This window comes from Mytilus californianus, unplaced genomic scaffold (genome assembly GCF_021869535.1).
Source record: "Mytilus californianus isolate M0D057914Y unplaced genomic scaffold, xbMytCali1.0.p SCAF_2, whole genome shotgun sequence".
In the NCBI taxonomy this organism is placed as follows: Eukaryota; Metazoa; Mollusca; class Bivalvia; order Mytilida; family Mytilidae; genus Mytilus; species Mytilus californianus.
Genome location: NW_026262668.1, coordinates 103,906,493 through 103,924,364, shown reverse-complemented (window position 1 = coordinate 103,924,364; position 17,872 = coordinate 103,906,493). Strand labels below are relative to the sequence as shown.

The 17,872-nt window shown below is 32.5% G+C and overlaps 1 protein-coding gene across 2 annotated transcripts in view; it reads left to right on the top strand.

Annotated features, from left to right (window-relative positions):
- Positions 1–17,872, top strand: part of LOC127730659 (2-amino-3-carboxymuconate-6-semialdehyde decarboxylase-like) — a 49,143-nt gene that overhangs the window by 13,762 nt on the left and 17,509 nt on the right. For both annotated transcript variants that reach the window (XM_052239171.1, XM_052239172.1), the window contains exon 6: positions 15,314–15,407. In XM_052239171.1, the coding sequence (XP_052095131.1) occupies positions 15,314–15,407 (94 nt within the window). The remainder of the gene's footprint in view (positions 1–15,313; positions 15,408–17,872) is intronic.

Here is a 17,872-nt window from a genome sequence, read left to right as displayed (position 1 = left end):
TAGAATTATAGTGCTATAGAATAGTTGATATATTCCTTGAAACAATATTTTGATAATTAATTAGAATCAGCCTGTCTGTCTTTTCATACCCTGTTTTTACTTTATCCAATTCACTTACAATATAGTATATTGTTATAGGATACACAGAAATCACTATAGGCAGCCTTTTCTCTAATAGTTTAGCTATGCATCCCTTTTTTATGGCTTCTTTATTTAAGACTCTAGAGTTAAGATTGAAAGAGATTCATAATTATGGGATCCCATCGAGAAATATCTACAGTCAGCTATATTCAGCTATAATGTTATGTTATACCTTCTTCAATGTAATGTACTTGTTTTCATAATTTTTGTTTTCTAAGATAATTTTATTTGAGTCAAAGAGGTAGGGCCAGTTTCTCCTGTCTTTGTTTCACTCACCTTGATGAAAACAAAAAATTTCGAAACCCTATTGGAATTTGAAAATTAAAGTCTGCAAGATATAAATTTTCAATATTTTCCAACAATTTGGCATATTTCCATCAATTCAAAATGTTATTAAGCACTACATTTTGATGTAATATTGCAAATTTTATAAACTTTTTCAAATTTTGTATTGAAGGACATCATTTACTGAAATGAATTAATTTGTATTTGAAAGACTCTTTATAGAATTATTTCAATAGAGTTTTGGTTGAGAATACCCTTTTCTATTATTTTTTTTATTACATTGTAATACTCAAACTTTGCCAAAATGTATCTTCAATTAAGGCATTGATAATTTGGTCATACTACATGTACTATTTTTTGAAAAAAAAACCCATTATATTGCTTGAACCTCAAAGTATGTGATATTGAAAATTTAAGTAACCATTGAAAGTCTTTTTGTAAAGAGTTTTAGTTTGAATTAAATTCAGGATTAATTGGCCCTACCTCTTTTGAAAGAGGAGGTATAAAAAGTGGAATTATTTGGCCAAATAAAGTTAGTATTCAAGCCTTTCAAAATGATTTTAATATTATTGATAAATGAACAGGTTGATATGATCTGAACACTTGGCAGTCAGAGCTCTGACATAAACAAGTCAGAATAAAATGACTTCCATAGGTCAGATATAATTTGATGTAAGTGTTGTCTTCCTTCTTGCACTCAACAGAATATGACTTGTACAGGTCAGTTTATGTCAGACTTTAATTTATCATAAAATGACTTCCACAGGTCAGCTTTTGCACAAAATATTGTGACTTAATATCTTCATATTCTAATAAGATTTATACCCCTTTTTAATGCATTTTGACTTCGAGAGGTCATTTTTGTTCTGATTTGAAGCAGTCATTACTACCACTTTGTTATCAATCTCCATAAAGATATGGTGATTACTAGTTTAATTAAAGAGTTTTAAAAAAGTGGGGCTCATCTGACATCATACCTTCTCCTTTCCAGAATCTAAACATAATATATTTATCTCATCACTTTCAATTATTTCAAAATACAAAGAAAAACCAGGTGAGAAAAAACGGATCATACAATTTTCTGAATATCAAAAGATTTACAAATTACAATATTGGATACATTTACTAGTACCATGACAATACTTCAAACCTTCCAAGGAAAAATAAGACACTTATTCATGATAAGACTATGTTAATAAAAGATATATTCTCATCCACTTTAAGCTAAATGTATTAAGAGCAAAACATTTATTATTTTAATATTTCATTGAGGTAAATACTGTTGTGCAAACTGACTCAAACAAGTCACATTATGTTCTGACTTACTAAACGTATTACAACTTTTAAGTCTAGTATTGTCATATTGATTTAAAAATGTATAGGTAAGCCAGATAAAAGACTGAGGAAATTAGGTCCCCATAAGTCACAATAATGAGGACTATAAAAAAGTTTATTTGGTATATTCAATATTAAATGTATTTTGTTTTAAACAGGTCAAATCATGTTCTGACTTAAAAGAGTCAGTCCAAAACTAAAATAAATTTATTGAAATATTTAAGCCGGGCATTGCCATATGATATTAAATGAATGTATGGGAATGTTAGATAAAAGACACAGGAAATATATGTTAAGATCCCCTAAAATAAATAACCATTTGAATTAATTGTTTCTAAAAAATTATCAAATAATAAACTAGAAAATGGCAGATTCAGAAGCAGTCTGAAAGCAAGGACTTTCTTGGAATAAAGGAGGTACACCTAGCTTTGATAGGAAATTTTGTTCTGTAAACTGACTTTAACAGGTCAAATCATGTTCTGACCTCAAAGAGTCAGTCAAAACTAAACTTATTACAACTTTTAAGTCTAGTATTGTCATATTGATTTAAAAATGTATGGGAGAGCCAGATAAAAAACAGAGGAAATAAGGTCCCCTAAAGTCACAATAATGAGGATTATATAAAAAAGTTTATTTGGTATATTCAATATTTAAATGTATTTTGTTTTAAACAGGTCAAATTATGTTCTGACTTCAAAGAGTCAGTCAAAAACTATACTTTAACTAATTATTGCAACTTCTAAGTCTGGCATTGTCATATGCATTTAAGAATGTATGGGAAAAACAGATAAAAGACACCCAATAATAAAGTCACAATAATGAGGACTATAAAAAAGTTTGTTTGGTATATGTAATATTCAAATGTATTTAGTTTACAAGTTTCATCAAATTATCTTAAAATTTTAATCTATTTCTGTATTTTCATGACTTTTTCTTTTCTGTTAAGTTAACACATGGAACTTTTGGTTGTAAAAAATATTATTTTAAAGACCATTTGACTGAATTGTTTCTAAAAAAACTTATCAATTAACATGATTAATTAACTCAACAGTAGCAGATTCAGATAAATGGAAAAAAGGGGGTTGGGGTGGGGGGGGGGGGGGGGGGGCTTAGAGGAAGAAGACCTAGTTTTGATTGGAAATTTTGTTCTTTAAACTGACTTTAACAGGTCAAATCATGTTCTGACTTCAAAGAGAAACTTATTTCAACTTTTAAGTCTAGGATTTTTATATTGATTTTAAAATGTATGGGAAAGCCAGATAAAAGCTAGATGAAATAAGGTCCCCTTACGTCACAATAATGAGGACTATAAAAAAGTTTATTTGGTATATTCAATATCAAATGCATTTTGTTTTTAAAGATTTTCATCAAATTATCTTAAAATTTTATTTTATTTCTGTATTTTCATGACTTTTCTTTTCTGTTAAGTTTACACATAGAACTTGTGGTTGCCAAAAAAAAAAATATTTTAATAACAATTTGGCTGAATTGTTTCTAAAAAAACTTATCAATTAATTAACTCAACAGAAGCAGATTCATATTTAGGAGGGGGGGGCTTAGAAGAAGAACACCTAGCTTTGATTGGAAATTTTGTTCTGTAAACTGACTCAAGCAGGTCAAATCATGTTCTGACTTATAAGAGTCTGTCAAACACTAAATGGATTGCAACTGTAACAGTCGGGCATTGTCATGATTGTGATGTGATTGTTAGAATGTATGGATACAAGTAGGAAAAAAGATCACAAATATTAAGTCACAATTTTTAGAACTATATAAAAGTTTATTTGGTATATATTTGATATCTTAATATTTCATTGAGGTAAATCATGTTGTGCAAACTGCCTTGAACAAGTCACATTATGTTCTGACTTCAAAGAGTCAGTCAAAAACTATACTTTTACTAATTATTGCAACTTTTAAGTCTGGAATTGTCATATGCATTTAAGAATGTATGGGAAAATCAGATAAAAGACACCCAATAATAAAGTCACAATAATGAGGACTATAAAAAAGTTTATTTGGTATATTTAATATTCAAATGTATTTTGTTTACAAATTTCATCAAATTATCTTAAAATTTTATTCTATTTCTGCATTTTCATGACTTTTTTTTCTGTTAAGTTAACATACATGACATATGGAACTTTTGGTTATAAAAAATATTATTTTAAAAACCATTTGACTGAATTGTTTCTAAACAAACTTATCAATTAATTAACTCAACAGTAGCAGATTCAGATTAGGGGGGGGCTTAGAGGAAAAGACCAGTTTTGATTGGAAATTTTGTTCTGTAAACTGACTTTATCAGGTCAAATCATGTTCTGACTTCAAAGAGTCAAATAAAACTTAACTTATTACAACTTTTAAGTCTAGTATTGTCATATTGATTTAAAAATATATAGGTGAGCCAGATAAAAGACAGAGGAAATAAGGTCGCCGCCATAAGTCACAATAATGAGGACTATAAAAAAGTTTATTTGGTATATTCAATATTAAATGTATTTTGTTTTAAACAGGTCAAATCATGTTCTGACTTAAAAGAGTCAGTCCAAAACTAAAATAAATTTATTGAAATATATAAGCCGGGCATTGCCATATGTTATTTAATGAATGTATGGGAACGTCAGATAAAAGACACAGGAAATATATGTAAGATCCCCTAAAATAAATAACCATTTGACTTAATTGTTTCTAAAAAATTATCAAATAATAAACTTGAAAATGGCAGATTCAGAAGCAGGGCTTAAAGGAAGTACACCTAGCTTTGATAGGAAATTTTGTTCTGTAAACTGACTTTAACAGGTCAAATCATGTTCTGACTTCAAAGAGTCAAACAAAACTAAACTTATTACAACTTTTAAGTATAGTATTGTCATATTAATTTTAAAATGTATGGGTGAGCCAGATAAAAGACAGAGAGAATAAAGTCCCCATAAGTCAATGAGGACTATAAAAAAGTTTATTTGGTATATTCAATATTAAATGTATTTTGTTTTAAACAGGTCAAATCATGTTCTGACTTAAAAGAGTCAGTCCAAAACTAAAATAAATTTATTGAAATATTTAAGCCGGGCATTGCAGGGTTTCAAGGAAGTACACCTAGCTTTGATTGGAAATTTTGTTCTGCAAATTGACTTAAACAGGTCAAGTCATGTTCTGACTTTAAAAAATCAGTCAAAAACTAAATTTATTGAAATTATTAAGTCAGGCATTGCCATTTGATATTAATGATAATGTATGGAAAAATCAATTAATAAACTCAACAGTGGCAGATTCAGAAGGGGGCTAAGAGGAAGAACACATAGCTTTGATTGGAAATTTTGTTCTGCAAATTGACTCAAACAGGTCAAATCATGTTCTGACTTAAAAGAGTCCGTCAAAAACTATATGGATATGCATAAAATCTGGTTCATAATTTTTGAAAAGATGGAGAGATTAATGAGTCTATATTTTGTTATTCCGACTCACAAATGTCACTATGTGACAAATTTCGGGAATTTTTCTCTCCTTTTGACTGATTCCTACATGTTGTATGGGTGCCATAACTATCACTACAATTCATGTACAAAGTCAGCACATTCTAAGGGATGCCATCAAAAGACCAATGTAGGATAAAAAAACTTAAATCAAATAGTTTGGGGGTGGGGGTGGGGTTAAAGTTGCTGCAAGTTTTGTTTATCCAAAATCGATTTTACATAAATCCATATTGGTCAATCAATCTTTCCCAAATTAAGTTAAGAGGGGGGTAGGTGGGTCAGTGAAAAAACTATGTGATGTGAATTAAGTTTTTTATCCTACATTGAACTTTTGATGTCGTCCCTAATGACTTGACCCATTACAGTATTTCTGTCTGAATTTTGTATGAATATTCTGTATTTACTAATTTAACTACATGTATGTGATTGCAAGTGTATTAATTAGCTTTGTTTATTACTTATATTAAACTAAACCTCTATTAATCAATTATCTTTACTCTGGTTATTGATTATATAAGAAAAACTCTGCCTATTACTATATGACTGTAATCTAAACTCTGATTGTTAACATCCTGGATTGCATATCTGCATGACCATTAAACTCATGGTATGCCCATTTTATTTGAGGATATAAAAGTATTGTTTTTTCAATATAACATTTTCAGACACATTGAATCTGTAAAGACAACTTTCAATTTGACTTTAGAAATTTAAGAGTTTGTAAGCAAAATGTTGGGGAAATTTAATTATAATTAAGAATGTTTAAAATAAGTTAAGAAAAAAGCCGACATTATTAATGTTAAAAAAATTTTGAGGAGAAAAAACATACAAATTCAGACCAAATATGGTGACTTTGTTGTCCTTCAAGAAGCCGTACATATAATCCATAATATTTTCACTGTTTTTTAAATACATGTAAAAGTTGAAAGATAACTATCTATTGATTTTTTTTTAAATAGCTTTTTTCACAACACTTATAACTTTGTAATTTATGTTCCATTGTACACTTGTTATTCTTAATATCTTTAAAAATTGTTGTTTGGGAACAAAATCTTGTCAGGGTTTCTTATAGTACTAGCATGACAAGTGCATTCATAGTCTAAAATACTCTAAACATTAAAAAAAGTCAGTATTTTCAGATCATTCTGAGTCTTTCTGACCTTATTAAGTCAGAACATTCAGACTTTTATAAGTCAGAACATTCTGACTTCCAATGTTCTTCTCACTTCTGTAGAAACAAAGACTATCTATGTCTTAAATAAGAGGTAAATGCTTCATGTGGCTAAGCATCTGGGGTAAGAATTATAGATGTGTAATTTCAGAGGAAAACAAATATGCCAAATTTTTTTTTTTTTATATATATTAGACCGTTGGTTTTTCCGTTTTAATGGTTTTACACTTGTAATTTTTTGAGGCCCTTTATAGCTTGCTGTTCGGTGTGAGCCAATGCTCCGTGTTGAAGGCCGTACCTTGACCTATAATGGTTTACTTTTATAAATTGTAACTTGGATGGAGAGTTGTCTCATTGGCACTCATATCACATCTTCCTTTATCCATGTAATTAATAAGATGTGATGCATGTGAGAGGAAAATAATACTGAATAGACAATTCTGTTTGCACAAACACTGATAAATATAATATGTAAAGGTGGTCTCTCAGCAGATTAAAATAAACAAGAAATAATTGTAACAGGATGCTGTTACGAAGTCTCCCAAACAAAGCTCCCATAATTCGTCAATCCCATGGTTGCCTGACATTGGGCAAGTTCCAGTACAAATTGGTTTTGTCTAGTAAAGTGATATGCATAAGTGACGCCTAGGGTTTGACCCTGCATGTCATTCAAATCTTCTTGAAATGACGAACAGGAATATCATATGGTTTACCTTTAGGGATGGTGATCCAGAACATTTCAAAAAGGGGGATGGGGATGACCCCAATGGACTTCCCCTATATTTCATTTGATTTTTTTTATTGTCCTGTGCAAGAATGTATATGGTTTAGGGGTGGGGATCTCGACCGTTTACAAGTTTTCAAACATGAGGGGTTGGGGTGACCCTCAGGGACTTCACCTTTATTTCATTTGATTTGTCTTATTGACCCTTACAAGAATATATATGGTCAAGGGGTGGGGATCCCGACCATTAAAAAGTTTTAACACAGGAGGGGGTGGGGGTGACCCCAAGGGACTTCCCCTATATTTCATTTGATTTTTTTATTGTCCTGTGCAAGAATGTATATGGTTTAGGGGTGGGGATCTCGACCGTTTACAAGTTTTCAAACATGAGGGGTTGGGGTGACCCTCAGGGACTTCACCTTTATTTCATTTGATTTGTCTTATTGACCCTTACAAGAATATATATGGTTAAGGGGTGGGGATCCCGACCGTTAAAAAGTTTTAACACAGGAGGGGGTGGGGGTGACCCCAAGGGACTTCCCCTATATTTCATTTTGATTTGTTTTATTGTCCTATTCAAGAAAATATATGGTTTAGGGGTGGGGATCTCTACCGTTTACAAAATATAAGAACATTTGCAAATGGCAGGGGGTGGGGGTAAACCTGGAGACTAGCCCGGTATATTTCATTCAAATCAATTTGACATTATAAAGAGGAATAGAGAAATGACAGGGATAGGGGTGATCCCTGGAGACTTGCCCTACATTTCATTTGATTTGTTTTATCCTGTCCCATGATCATAAATGAAGACCAGGTGTGTGCAACACTTATTGTTAAGTTATAACTTTAAAAATAAAAAACCCTTGGGTTCTTTAGTTAAACCCCTCCCTTCCTTTTTCTTTTATTAAATTTTTTTCCATTTTCGTTTCATTATCATCATATCAATATTCACAATGATCGTTTTTTTCATAGGGAGAAACGAATCGGAAAGGTTAAAATCAATTCGTGATTGAGTTTAAAAATAGAAAAATCACGTGACGATGTTCAGCTCGAAGCAATAATTTTACTTTTTAAATTGCACTGACTGGTTAATAATGTTAATATTGTTTAAGACAACACGAGTTATCTCCCGAAAATAACAATTCATTATCATAACAACATTTTCTGACCTGAACAAGTCAGAATTGTCAAACACCAGGTCATCTCAAAGACCACGCGTCCGTATTTACAGGTCGCGCGCCTTCATGAAACAGCAAAAAAATCACTTGCAAGGAACTTCTTTATAGGCAAAAAATATAAAAATGCCCATGAAAATACGGAGGTAATATGAATTACCTTTCTAAAAATGCCCACAATGACCTAGATTTTCACTAAAAATCGTAAATAATCAATATAATATTCAATGACTTCTCGTTCGAGACACTTCCAAAACAACGACTCTCAAACACGTGATCTCGACCGTTTACAAGTTTTCAAACATGAGGGGTTGGGGTGACCCTCAGGGACTTCACCTTTATTTCATTTGATTTGTCTTATTGACCCTTACAAGAATATATATGGTTAAGGGGTGGGGATCCCGACCGTTAAAAAGTTTTAACACAGGAGGGGGTGGGGGTGACCCCAAGGGACTTCCCCTATATTTCATTTTGATTTGTTTTATTGTCCTATTCAAGAAAATATATGGTTTAGGGGTGGGGATCTCTACCGTTTACAAAATATAAGAACATTTGCAAATGGCAGGGGGTGGGGGTAAACCTGGAGACTAGCCCGGTATATTTCATTCAAATCAATTTGACATTATAAAGAGGAATAGAGAAATGACAGGGATAGGGGTGATCCCTGGAGACTTGCCCTACATTTCATTTGATTTGTTTTATCCTGTCCCATGATCATAAATGAAGACCAGGTGTGTGCAACACTTATTGTTAAGTTATAACTTTAAAAATAAAAAACCCTTGGGTTCTTTAGTTAAACCCCTCCCTTCCTTTTTCTTTTATTAAATTTTTTTCCATTTTCGTTTCATTATCATCATATCAATATTCACAATGATCGTTTTTTTCATAGGGAGAAACGAATCGGAAAGGTTAAAATCAATTCGTGATTGAGTTTAAAAATAGAAAAATCACGTGACGATGTTCAGCTCGAAGCAATAATTTTACTTTTTAAATTGCACTGACTGGTTAATAATGTTAATATTGTTTAAGACAACACGAGTTATCTCCCGAAAATAACAATTCATTATCATAACAACATTTTCTGACCTGAACAAGTCAGAATTGTCAAACACCAGGTCATCTCAAAGACCACGCGTCCGTATTTACAGGTCGCGCGCCTTCATGAAACAGCAAAAAAATCACTTGCAAGGAACTTCTTTATAGGCAAAAAATATAAAAATGCCCATGAAAATACGGAGGTAATATGAATTACCTTTCTAAAAATGCCCACAATGACCTAGATTTTCACTAAAAATCGTAAATAATCAATATAATATTCAATGACTTCTCGTTCGAGACACTTCCAAAACAACGACTCTCAAACACGTGATCTCTTGCAAAAAACCACGTGATCGTATGTGTTGTAGATCGGCGGCAAATTCAAAATAACTTCTGGTTTGACGGACTCGAGTGAAAACTACGCAAAGCAAAAATTGACGCGTACAGGTCAGAATTTCAAAACACTTTCTGACTTTAAGAAGTCATTTTATTCTGACTTGTTTATGTCAGAGCTCTGACTGCTTAGTGATGTCACTAAAACCAACTTTTTCATTCAAATAATATTTATGAGGAATCCATAACGAATTATCGACAAAAAATATTTCATTCAGTATAAATATTGCCAACTAATTAACTTTCGATTTTTATTGTTTACCAATCATGACATTAATAAACAATAAAGACCAAATCATGGAGCACGTGAAAAAATAGTGAGATGATAGACATGCAATAGAGTAATGATAAGTAATTTTGTTTATATTTTCCATGCGTTTCTATTGTTAATTAAACTTTGTCATACAGTTGTTAAATGATTTGGTGAATTAATTCTTTAAGAATCAACTAACACTATCTAACATCTGTGTTTGTTTACTTTTTCTTTTGTTACGGTTTTCCCCTCGCATTTGAGCTGTGCGTTTGCCTAGGTTCTCAGAGTTAAAGTCACTGCATATGGAAAAGCTATCAGCAAATTAGTGTACAAGAAGACAATAATTCAATAGCAGTACATTTCTGAAGATTTTGACAGGATAAAGGAATATCTTTTAAAAGAAAGTCCATATAATGTGTTTTACAGTAAAACTAGCCATTCAAGTATATAAAGCATATTAAACTATTTCTTTTTGATTTGAAGTATCATATGACATTTTAGTAAGCTGACTCCTATTACATGCATTAATAACAAGGTATGCAACATATTTTTATCAACTATTTGATAGTTAATAATAGATGGAATTAAATCATTAACATTCTGCAACTGGTGAATTTTTATTGTCTGCATTAAATTAAAAGTTAAAATCAAAGTCATTCAAAAGTATGATAGGTATAAAAATACTTAGTTAAGGTATAGTACAAGTAAGCTTTACATACATTTTCATATTTGATTCTATATTTTTTTTATTGTCAAGAATTACAATAATTTAAACTAAGAAATTTTGACCCTGTTAGAATCCACTGTGTAACCCCAAGTTTTCTTGCATAATTTATTAAATCCTCACGAGAAATATTGTAATAAGTTAAGATGATGCTCATTTGAATTAATAATAAAGTGGATTTTATTCATTTTGCAGAACTAAGTTGATTTAAATACATGAATATAGACTAACTGATCATTATCATATCAGTCAGGGGAGGTAATACTGAGGCTTATGATGGAGATAAAATCAAACCTATTTAATTATCTTCAGTTGATACATTTTGTTTCATACTTAATGTGATATATCACCCCTAATAATTCAGTGTCACTACAAACTATTGACAATTAAACACCTTTTCACTTACTTTGAAGACAGCATATAAACTATTGACAACTTAAAACCTTTTTAATTACTTTAAAGACAGCTAAGTTATTGACAATTAAACACCTTTTTACTTACATTAAAGACAGCTAAGCTATATATATATTGACAACTAAACACCTTTTTACCTACTTTGCCGGCAGCTAAACTTTTGAAACTAAACCCCTTTTTTACCTACTTTGTAGTCAGCTAAACAAATTGCAACTAAACACTTTTTTACCTGCTTTACAGACCACTATACTGTTGACAACTAAACAAGATTTTTACTAACATTGTAGACACCTCAACTATTGACAAATAAACAACTTTTTACTTTAATACTTTGTAGACAACTAAACATGTTTATAACTACATTGTAAGCAGCTAAACTATTGACAACTAAACACCTTCTTACTTTGAAGACCGCTAAACAAATGACAACTAAACATTTTTTTTACCTTCTTTGTAGGCAGCTAAACTTTTGACAACTAAACACCTTTTTACCTACTTGGTAGACAGCTAAACAAATGGCAACTAAACACTTTTTTACCTGCTTTACAGACCACTATACTGTTGACAACTAAACACTTTTTTACCTGCTTTACAGACCACTATACTGTTGACAACTAAACAAGTTTTTTACTAACATTGTAGACACCTCTCAACTATTGACAAGTAAACAACTTTTTACTTTAATACTTTGTAGACAACTAAACATGTTTATACCTACTTTGTGGGCAGCTAAACTATTGACAACTAAACACCTTTTTCTTACTTTGAAGACCGCTAAACAAATGACAACTAAACACTTTTTATACTTACTTTGTAGGCAGCTAAACAAATGAAAACTAAACACTTTTTTTTTATCTTCTTTGCAGAAAGCTTATCTATTGACAACTAAACATATTTCTAGCTCACCTGGCCCGAAGGCTGGGCTTTTCTCATCACTTGGCGTCCGTCGTCCGCCATCTTCGTTGTCGTTAACTTTTTACATTTTGAACTTCTTCTAGAGAACCACTGAATGGAATGAAACCAAACATGGCATGAATGTTCCTTATGAGGTGCTGACCAAGTGTTGTTACTTTGAAGCCGATCCATCATCCAAGATGGCCGCCAGCAGGGGACTTAGTTTAACATAGGACCTACAGGAAATATTTACAAATGTCTTCTTTTAGAGAACCACTGATTTGAATGAAACCAAACATAGCATGAATGTTCCTTTTGAGGTGCTGACCAAGTGTTGTTACTTTGAAGCCGATCCATCATCCAAGATGGCCGCCAGCGGGGGACTTATTTTAACATAGGACCCTATGGGAAATATTTACAAATGTCTTCTTTTAGAGAACCAATGAATAGAATGAAAGCAAACATGGCAGGAATGTTCCTTATGAGGTGCTGACCAAGTGTTGTTACTTTGAAGCCGATCCATCATCCAAGATGGCCGCCAGCAGGGGACTTAGTTTAACATAGGACCCATGGGAAATACATACGAATGTCTTCTTTTAGAGAACCACTTAATGGAATGAAACCAAACATGACATGAATGTTCGTAATGAAGTGCTGACCAAGTGTTGTTACTTTGAAGCCGATCCATCATCCAAGATGGCCTCCAGCGGGGGACTTTGTTTAACATAGGACCCTAAGGGAAATACATATGAATGTCTTCTTTTAGAGAACCACTGAATGGAATGAAACCAAACATGGCATGAATGTTCCTTATGAGGTGCTGACCAAGTGTTGTTACTTTGAAGCCGATCCATCATCCAAGATGGCCGCCAGCAGGGGACTTAGTTTAACATAGGACCTACAGGAAATATTTACAAATGTCTTCTTTTAGAGAACCACTGAATGGAATGAAACCAAACATAGCATGAATGTTCCTTTTGAGGTGCTGACCAAGTGTTGTTACTTTGAAGCCGATCCATCATCCAAGATGGCTGCCAGCGGGGGACTTATTTTAACATAGGACCCTATGGGAAATATTTACAAATGTCTTCTTTTAGAGAACCAATGAATAGAATGAAAGCAAACATGGCATGAATGTTTCTTATGAGGTGCTGACCAAGTGTTGTTACTTTGAAGCCGATCCATCATCCAAGATGGCCGCCAGCAGGGGACTTAGTTTAACATAGGACCCATGGGAAATACATACGAATGTCTTCTTTTAGAGAACCACTTAATGGAATGAAACCAAACATGACATGAATGTTCGTAATGAAGTGCTGACCAAGTGTTGTTACTTTGAAGCTGATCCATCATCCAAGATGGCCTCCAGCGGGGGACTTTGTTTAACATAGGACCCTAAGGGAAATACATATGAATGTCTTCTTTTAGAGAACCACTGAATGGAATGAAACCAAACATGGCATGAATGTTCCTTATGAGGTGCTGACCAAGTGTTGTTACTTTGAAGCCGATCCATCATCCAAGATGGCCGCCAGCAGGGGACTTAGTTTAACATAGGACCTACAGGAAATATTTACAAATGTCTTCTTTTAGAGAACCACTGAATGGAATGAAACCAAACATGGCATGAATGTTCCTTATGAAGTGCTGACCAAGTGTTGTTACTTTGAAGCCGATCCATCATCCAAGATGGCCGCCAGCGGGGGACTTAGTTTAACATAGGACACTATGGGAAATATTTACAAATGTCTTCTTTTAGAGAACCACTGAATGGAATGAAACCAAACATGGCATGAATGTTTCTTATGAAGTGCTGACCAAGTGTTGTTACTTTGAAGCTGATCCATGATCCAAGATGGTCGCCTGCGGGGGACTTAGTTTAACATAGGACCCAATGGGAAATATTTACAAATGTCTTCTTTTTAGAGAACCACTTAATGGAATGAAACCAAACATGGCATGAATGTTTCTTATGAAGTGCTGACCAAGTGTTGTTACTTTGAAGCCGATCCATAATCCAAGATGGCTGCCAGCGGGGGACTTAGTTTAACATAGGACCCTATGGGAAATACATACGAATGTCTTCTTTTAGAGAACCACTGAATGGAATGAAACCAAACATGTCATGAATGTTCCTTATGAGGTGCTGACCAAGTGTTGTTTTTTGAAGCCGATCCATCATCCAAGATGGCCACCAGCTGGGGACAGTGTTTAAGATGGCCACCAGCTGAAGGACGCCTCCGGGTGTGGGAATTTCTCGCTGCATTGAAGACCTGTTGGTGACCTTCTGCTGTTGTCTGTTCTATGGTCGGGTTGTTGTCTCTTTGACACATTCCCCATTTCCATTCTCAATTTTAAATGTCTTCTTTTAAAGAACCACTCAATAGAATGAAACCAAACATGGCATGAATGTTCCTTTTGAGGTGCTGACCAAGTGTTGTTACTTTGAAGCTGATCCATCATCCAAGATGGCTGCCAGCGGGGGACTTAGTTTAACATAGGACCCTATGGGAAATACATACGAATGTCTTCTTTTAGGGAACCACTGAATGGAATGAAACCAAACATGGCATGAATGTTCCTTATGAAGTGCTGACCAAGTGTTGTTTCTTTGAAGCCGATCCATCATCCAAGATGGCCACCAGCTGGGGACAGTGTTTAACAAAGGACCCTATGGAAAATACATACAATGTCTTCTTTTAGAGAACCACTGAATTGATTTAAACCAAACATGGCATGAATGTTCCTTATGAGATACTGACTAAGTGTTGTTACTTTGAAGCTGATCCTTCATCCACGATAGCCGCCAGCGGGGGGACTTCCTTTAACATAAGACCCTATTGGAAAGACATACAAATGCTTCTTCTAGAGGTGCACTGAATGGAATGAAACCAAACATGGCATAAATGTTTCTTATGAGGTGCTGATGAAGTGTTGCTACTTTGTTGCTGATTTACTATTCAAGATGGCCAACAGGATTTTTTATTAAATTATAGGGCCAATATTAAACCAAATTTGGCCTCACTCATTATAAGGGTATCTGTTATGATTTTAATCTATTTTAACATGATTTCCAAAACCAAAGTAGAATCAGGTGAGCAACACAGGCTCTTGAGAGCCTCTAGTTTACTTACTTTATAAGTATATAAACTATTGAAAACTAAACAAGTTTATACAGTTTTGTGTACCTACTTTGTAGGCAGCTAAACTATTGAAAACTAAACAAATTCATATTACTTTGTAGACAGCTGAACTAATGAAAACTTAATGCTTTTATATTGACTTTATAGGCAGCTGAGGAACATGAAGTTGGAATTTTTGTTCATCCATGGGATATGGATCAGGGTGAAAGAATGAAAAAGTACTGGCTACCTTGGCTCGTTGGTAAGTTATTTTTAAAGTAGATTCTTACTGCAGTAAATGAATATTGTGTTGTTTTGAAAAGCAAAAAAAAAGGTTCACCAGTTCTGTCTGTTTCTTTTTAATCTACTGTAAATGCAGAAATTATTGCAAATAATGCGACTGGGTGAGTATTGCAATAATAAGAACTCGCATTTTGATATCTGATACATTCATCTGTATACAGATTTTCCTGAAATCGCAATAATAAATTTCGCTTTTTTTTTCATTTTTCAAAAATCGCAATGATAAATGAATGCAATAATTTCTGAATTTACAGTATTGTGAACATTTATTTCTTCTTTCATTTCTGGATAACTTGTATGGGAGGTAGGGTCAATCTCACACAAATTTCACACCAATTTTCTAAAAGTCTTATGATATCTGCAAGTTAATAGATTCCTGTGCTTTTTGGTGTATTTCTGGACATTTTACCAAAATAAGCATGCTTATAAATATCTTAGAACTGCAATATGTATACATATGCCTTTCTATGCAAAATTTAACAATATTTTATAAAAAACAGCAATGTGTTCAAAGTGTACCACTAGAATTATTTTGTTTATATGAATCTATGTTAAATGATTATAATTTTGTCAGTGTGAGCATCTATTGTCCTTTTCAGCTTTATACTTTTAATTGTCAGATTTGTCATTTCAGATTAAGATAGGAAATTTTTTTAATAGAATAAGTTCAGTTAATGAATTACCCTTGGTAGTTATAAATTTATGTTGAATTGACATAAGTTAACCTGCCCTGAAAGTTGAATTGAAATAAATGAACTTGTATTTTTGATTCAGCCATTCTGGATCTATGTGATCACTCCCGATTTGGAGATGGTGCAGATTTCTAATTTGAAGACATATCATGAAACTAATTATATGTTTTTATGACTTGCAGAAACTTTATACACCATTTTAATCATCTATTGCCAACTTTTGACATGTTATTTGCCCTTAAATTAAGAAATGATTGGTTGAACAGTTACTTTATTTTAGATATACACTTGCATATAGTTCCTTTGTAAATCAAAATTCATAATAAATAACTATTATTGATTAATGTGAAAAAGTAATAAATCAAATTTAAACAGTTGATGAGAATTATGAAAGTATTTTATCAGTATCTTATGCTTGAGTAAGTAATTGAATAAAATGTGGTACACAGTGTTTCGTATGATAGTATGATAGACAACTGTCATTGTTTACAAATAATTTCACTAAAAGGTTGGAGTATAATTTCAAATCCCCTCCACTTTAATGCCAATCTTATTTGACCACAGTTAATATCTCTTGTATTACATAGTTAAATACACAAAAATATTAACCTCAATAGTAGACCTATAATCACTTTTGATGTACACTACATAAAATTATTCTATAAATTATTTCTCGGAGATGAATGATTAAGGATAAAAGAAAATGCAAGTTTTTGCAAAGAAATGACAAAAAACAAAATATGTATGAAAAAATGCAAGCAGGGTCTATATTACTTGTAAAATCAGTGTTATAATCATCTAATATAAGTCAATAATTTATGTTCATTTAATTATCATTAATTAGCCTGAAAAAACTAACAAAATTGCATAACTATAACCTGGGGATTTTCTGCAATATAATTTTTTTGTTCCCCATTATATTGCTATTTTACAGTTTAAGGTATTGTACATGTATATTTCAATACAGGAAATTATTTTTACTCAATGAAGAATAAACACCAATTCAAATAAAAAGTAGTTATTTGATTTTTGTTGTCGAAAAAGTGCATTTTCAATGCCTCTTTTCTGAAATTATGAAAAACTTCAATAAAAAATATACTATAACTTCTTTTGAAGATTTCTTTTTCCAATCATGCCAAAATTATTTAATTGAAAAAAAAGAGATATTAGAAATCAGTGCCTCTTCTCAAAATTGAGCTATCAAAAGAATTTGTATCAAAATTGAGAAATTCTCCATCTTTGGGCAATTACAACTTTTTGAATAAAATTATGGAAATGAAATAAAACCATTCATCTTTAGTGTCATATAATTTTTAATAAAAAATCAATAAATGATCCTAAGATGGGTTAGACAAATTGCATACCTATGTTTAAAAATAGAAATATCCCTAAAAGCAACCATTTACTTGTAAATTTAGGAAGACAAGCTTGTTTTATCAACTGGAAAAACCTAATTATCTTTCTGAATTTAATGCAAGAGTAATACATCAAGTTTTTTTAGCTCACCTGGCCCAATGGGCCACGTGAGCTTTTCTCATCACTTGGCATCCATCGTTGTCATTGTCGTTGTCGTCGTCAGGTTAACTTTTACAAAAATCTTCTCCTCTGAAACTACTGGGCCAAATTTAACCAAACTTGGCCACAATCATCATTAGGGTATCTAGTTTTAATAATTTGTCCCATGACCCCGCCTGCCAACCAACATGGCCGACATGGCTAAAAATAGAACATG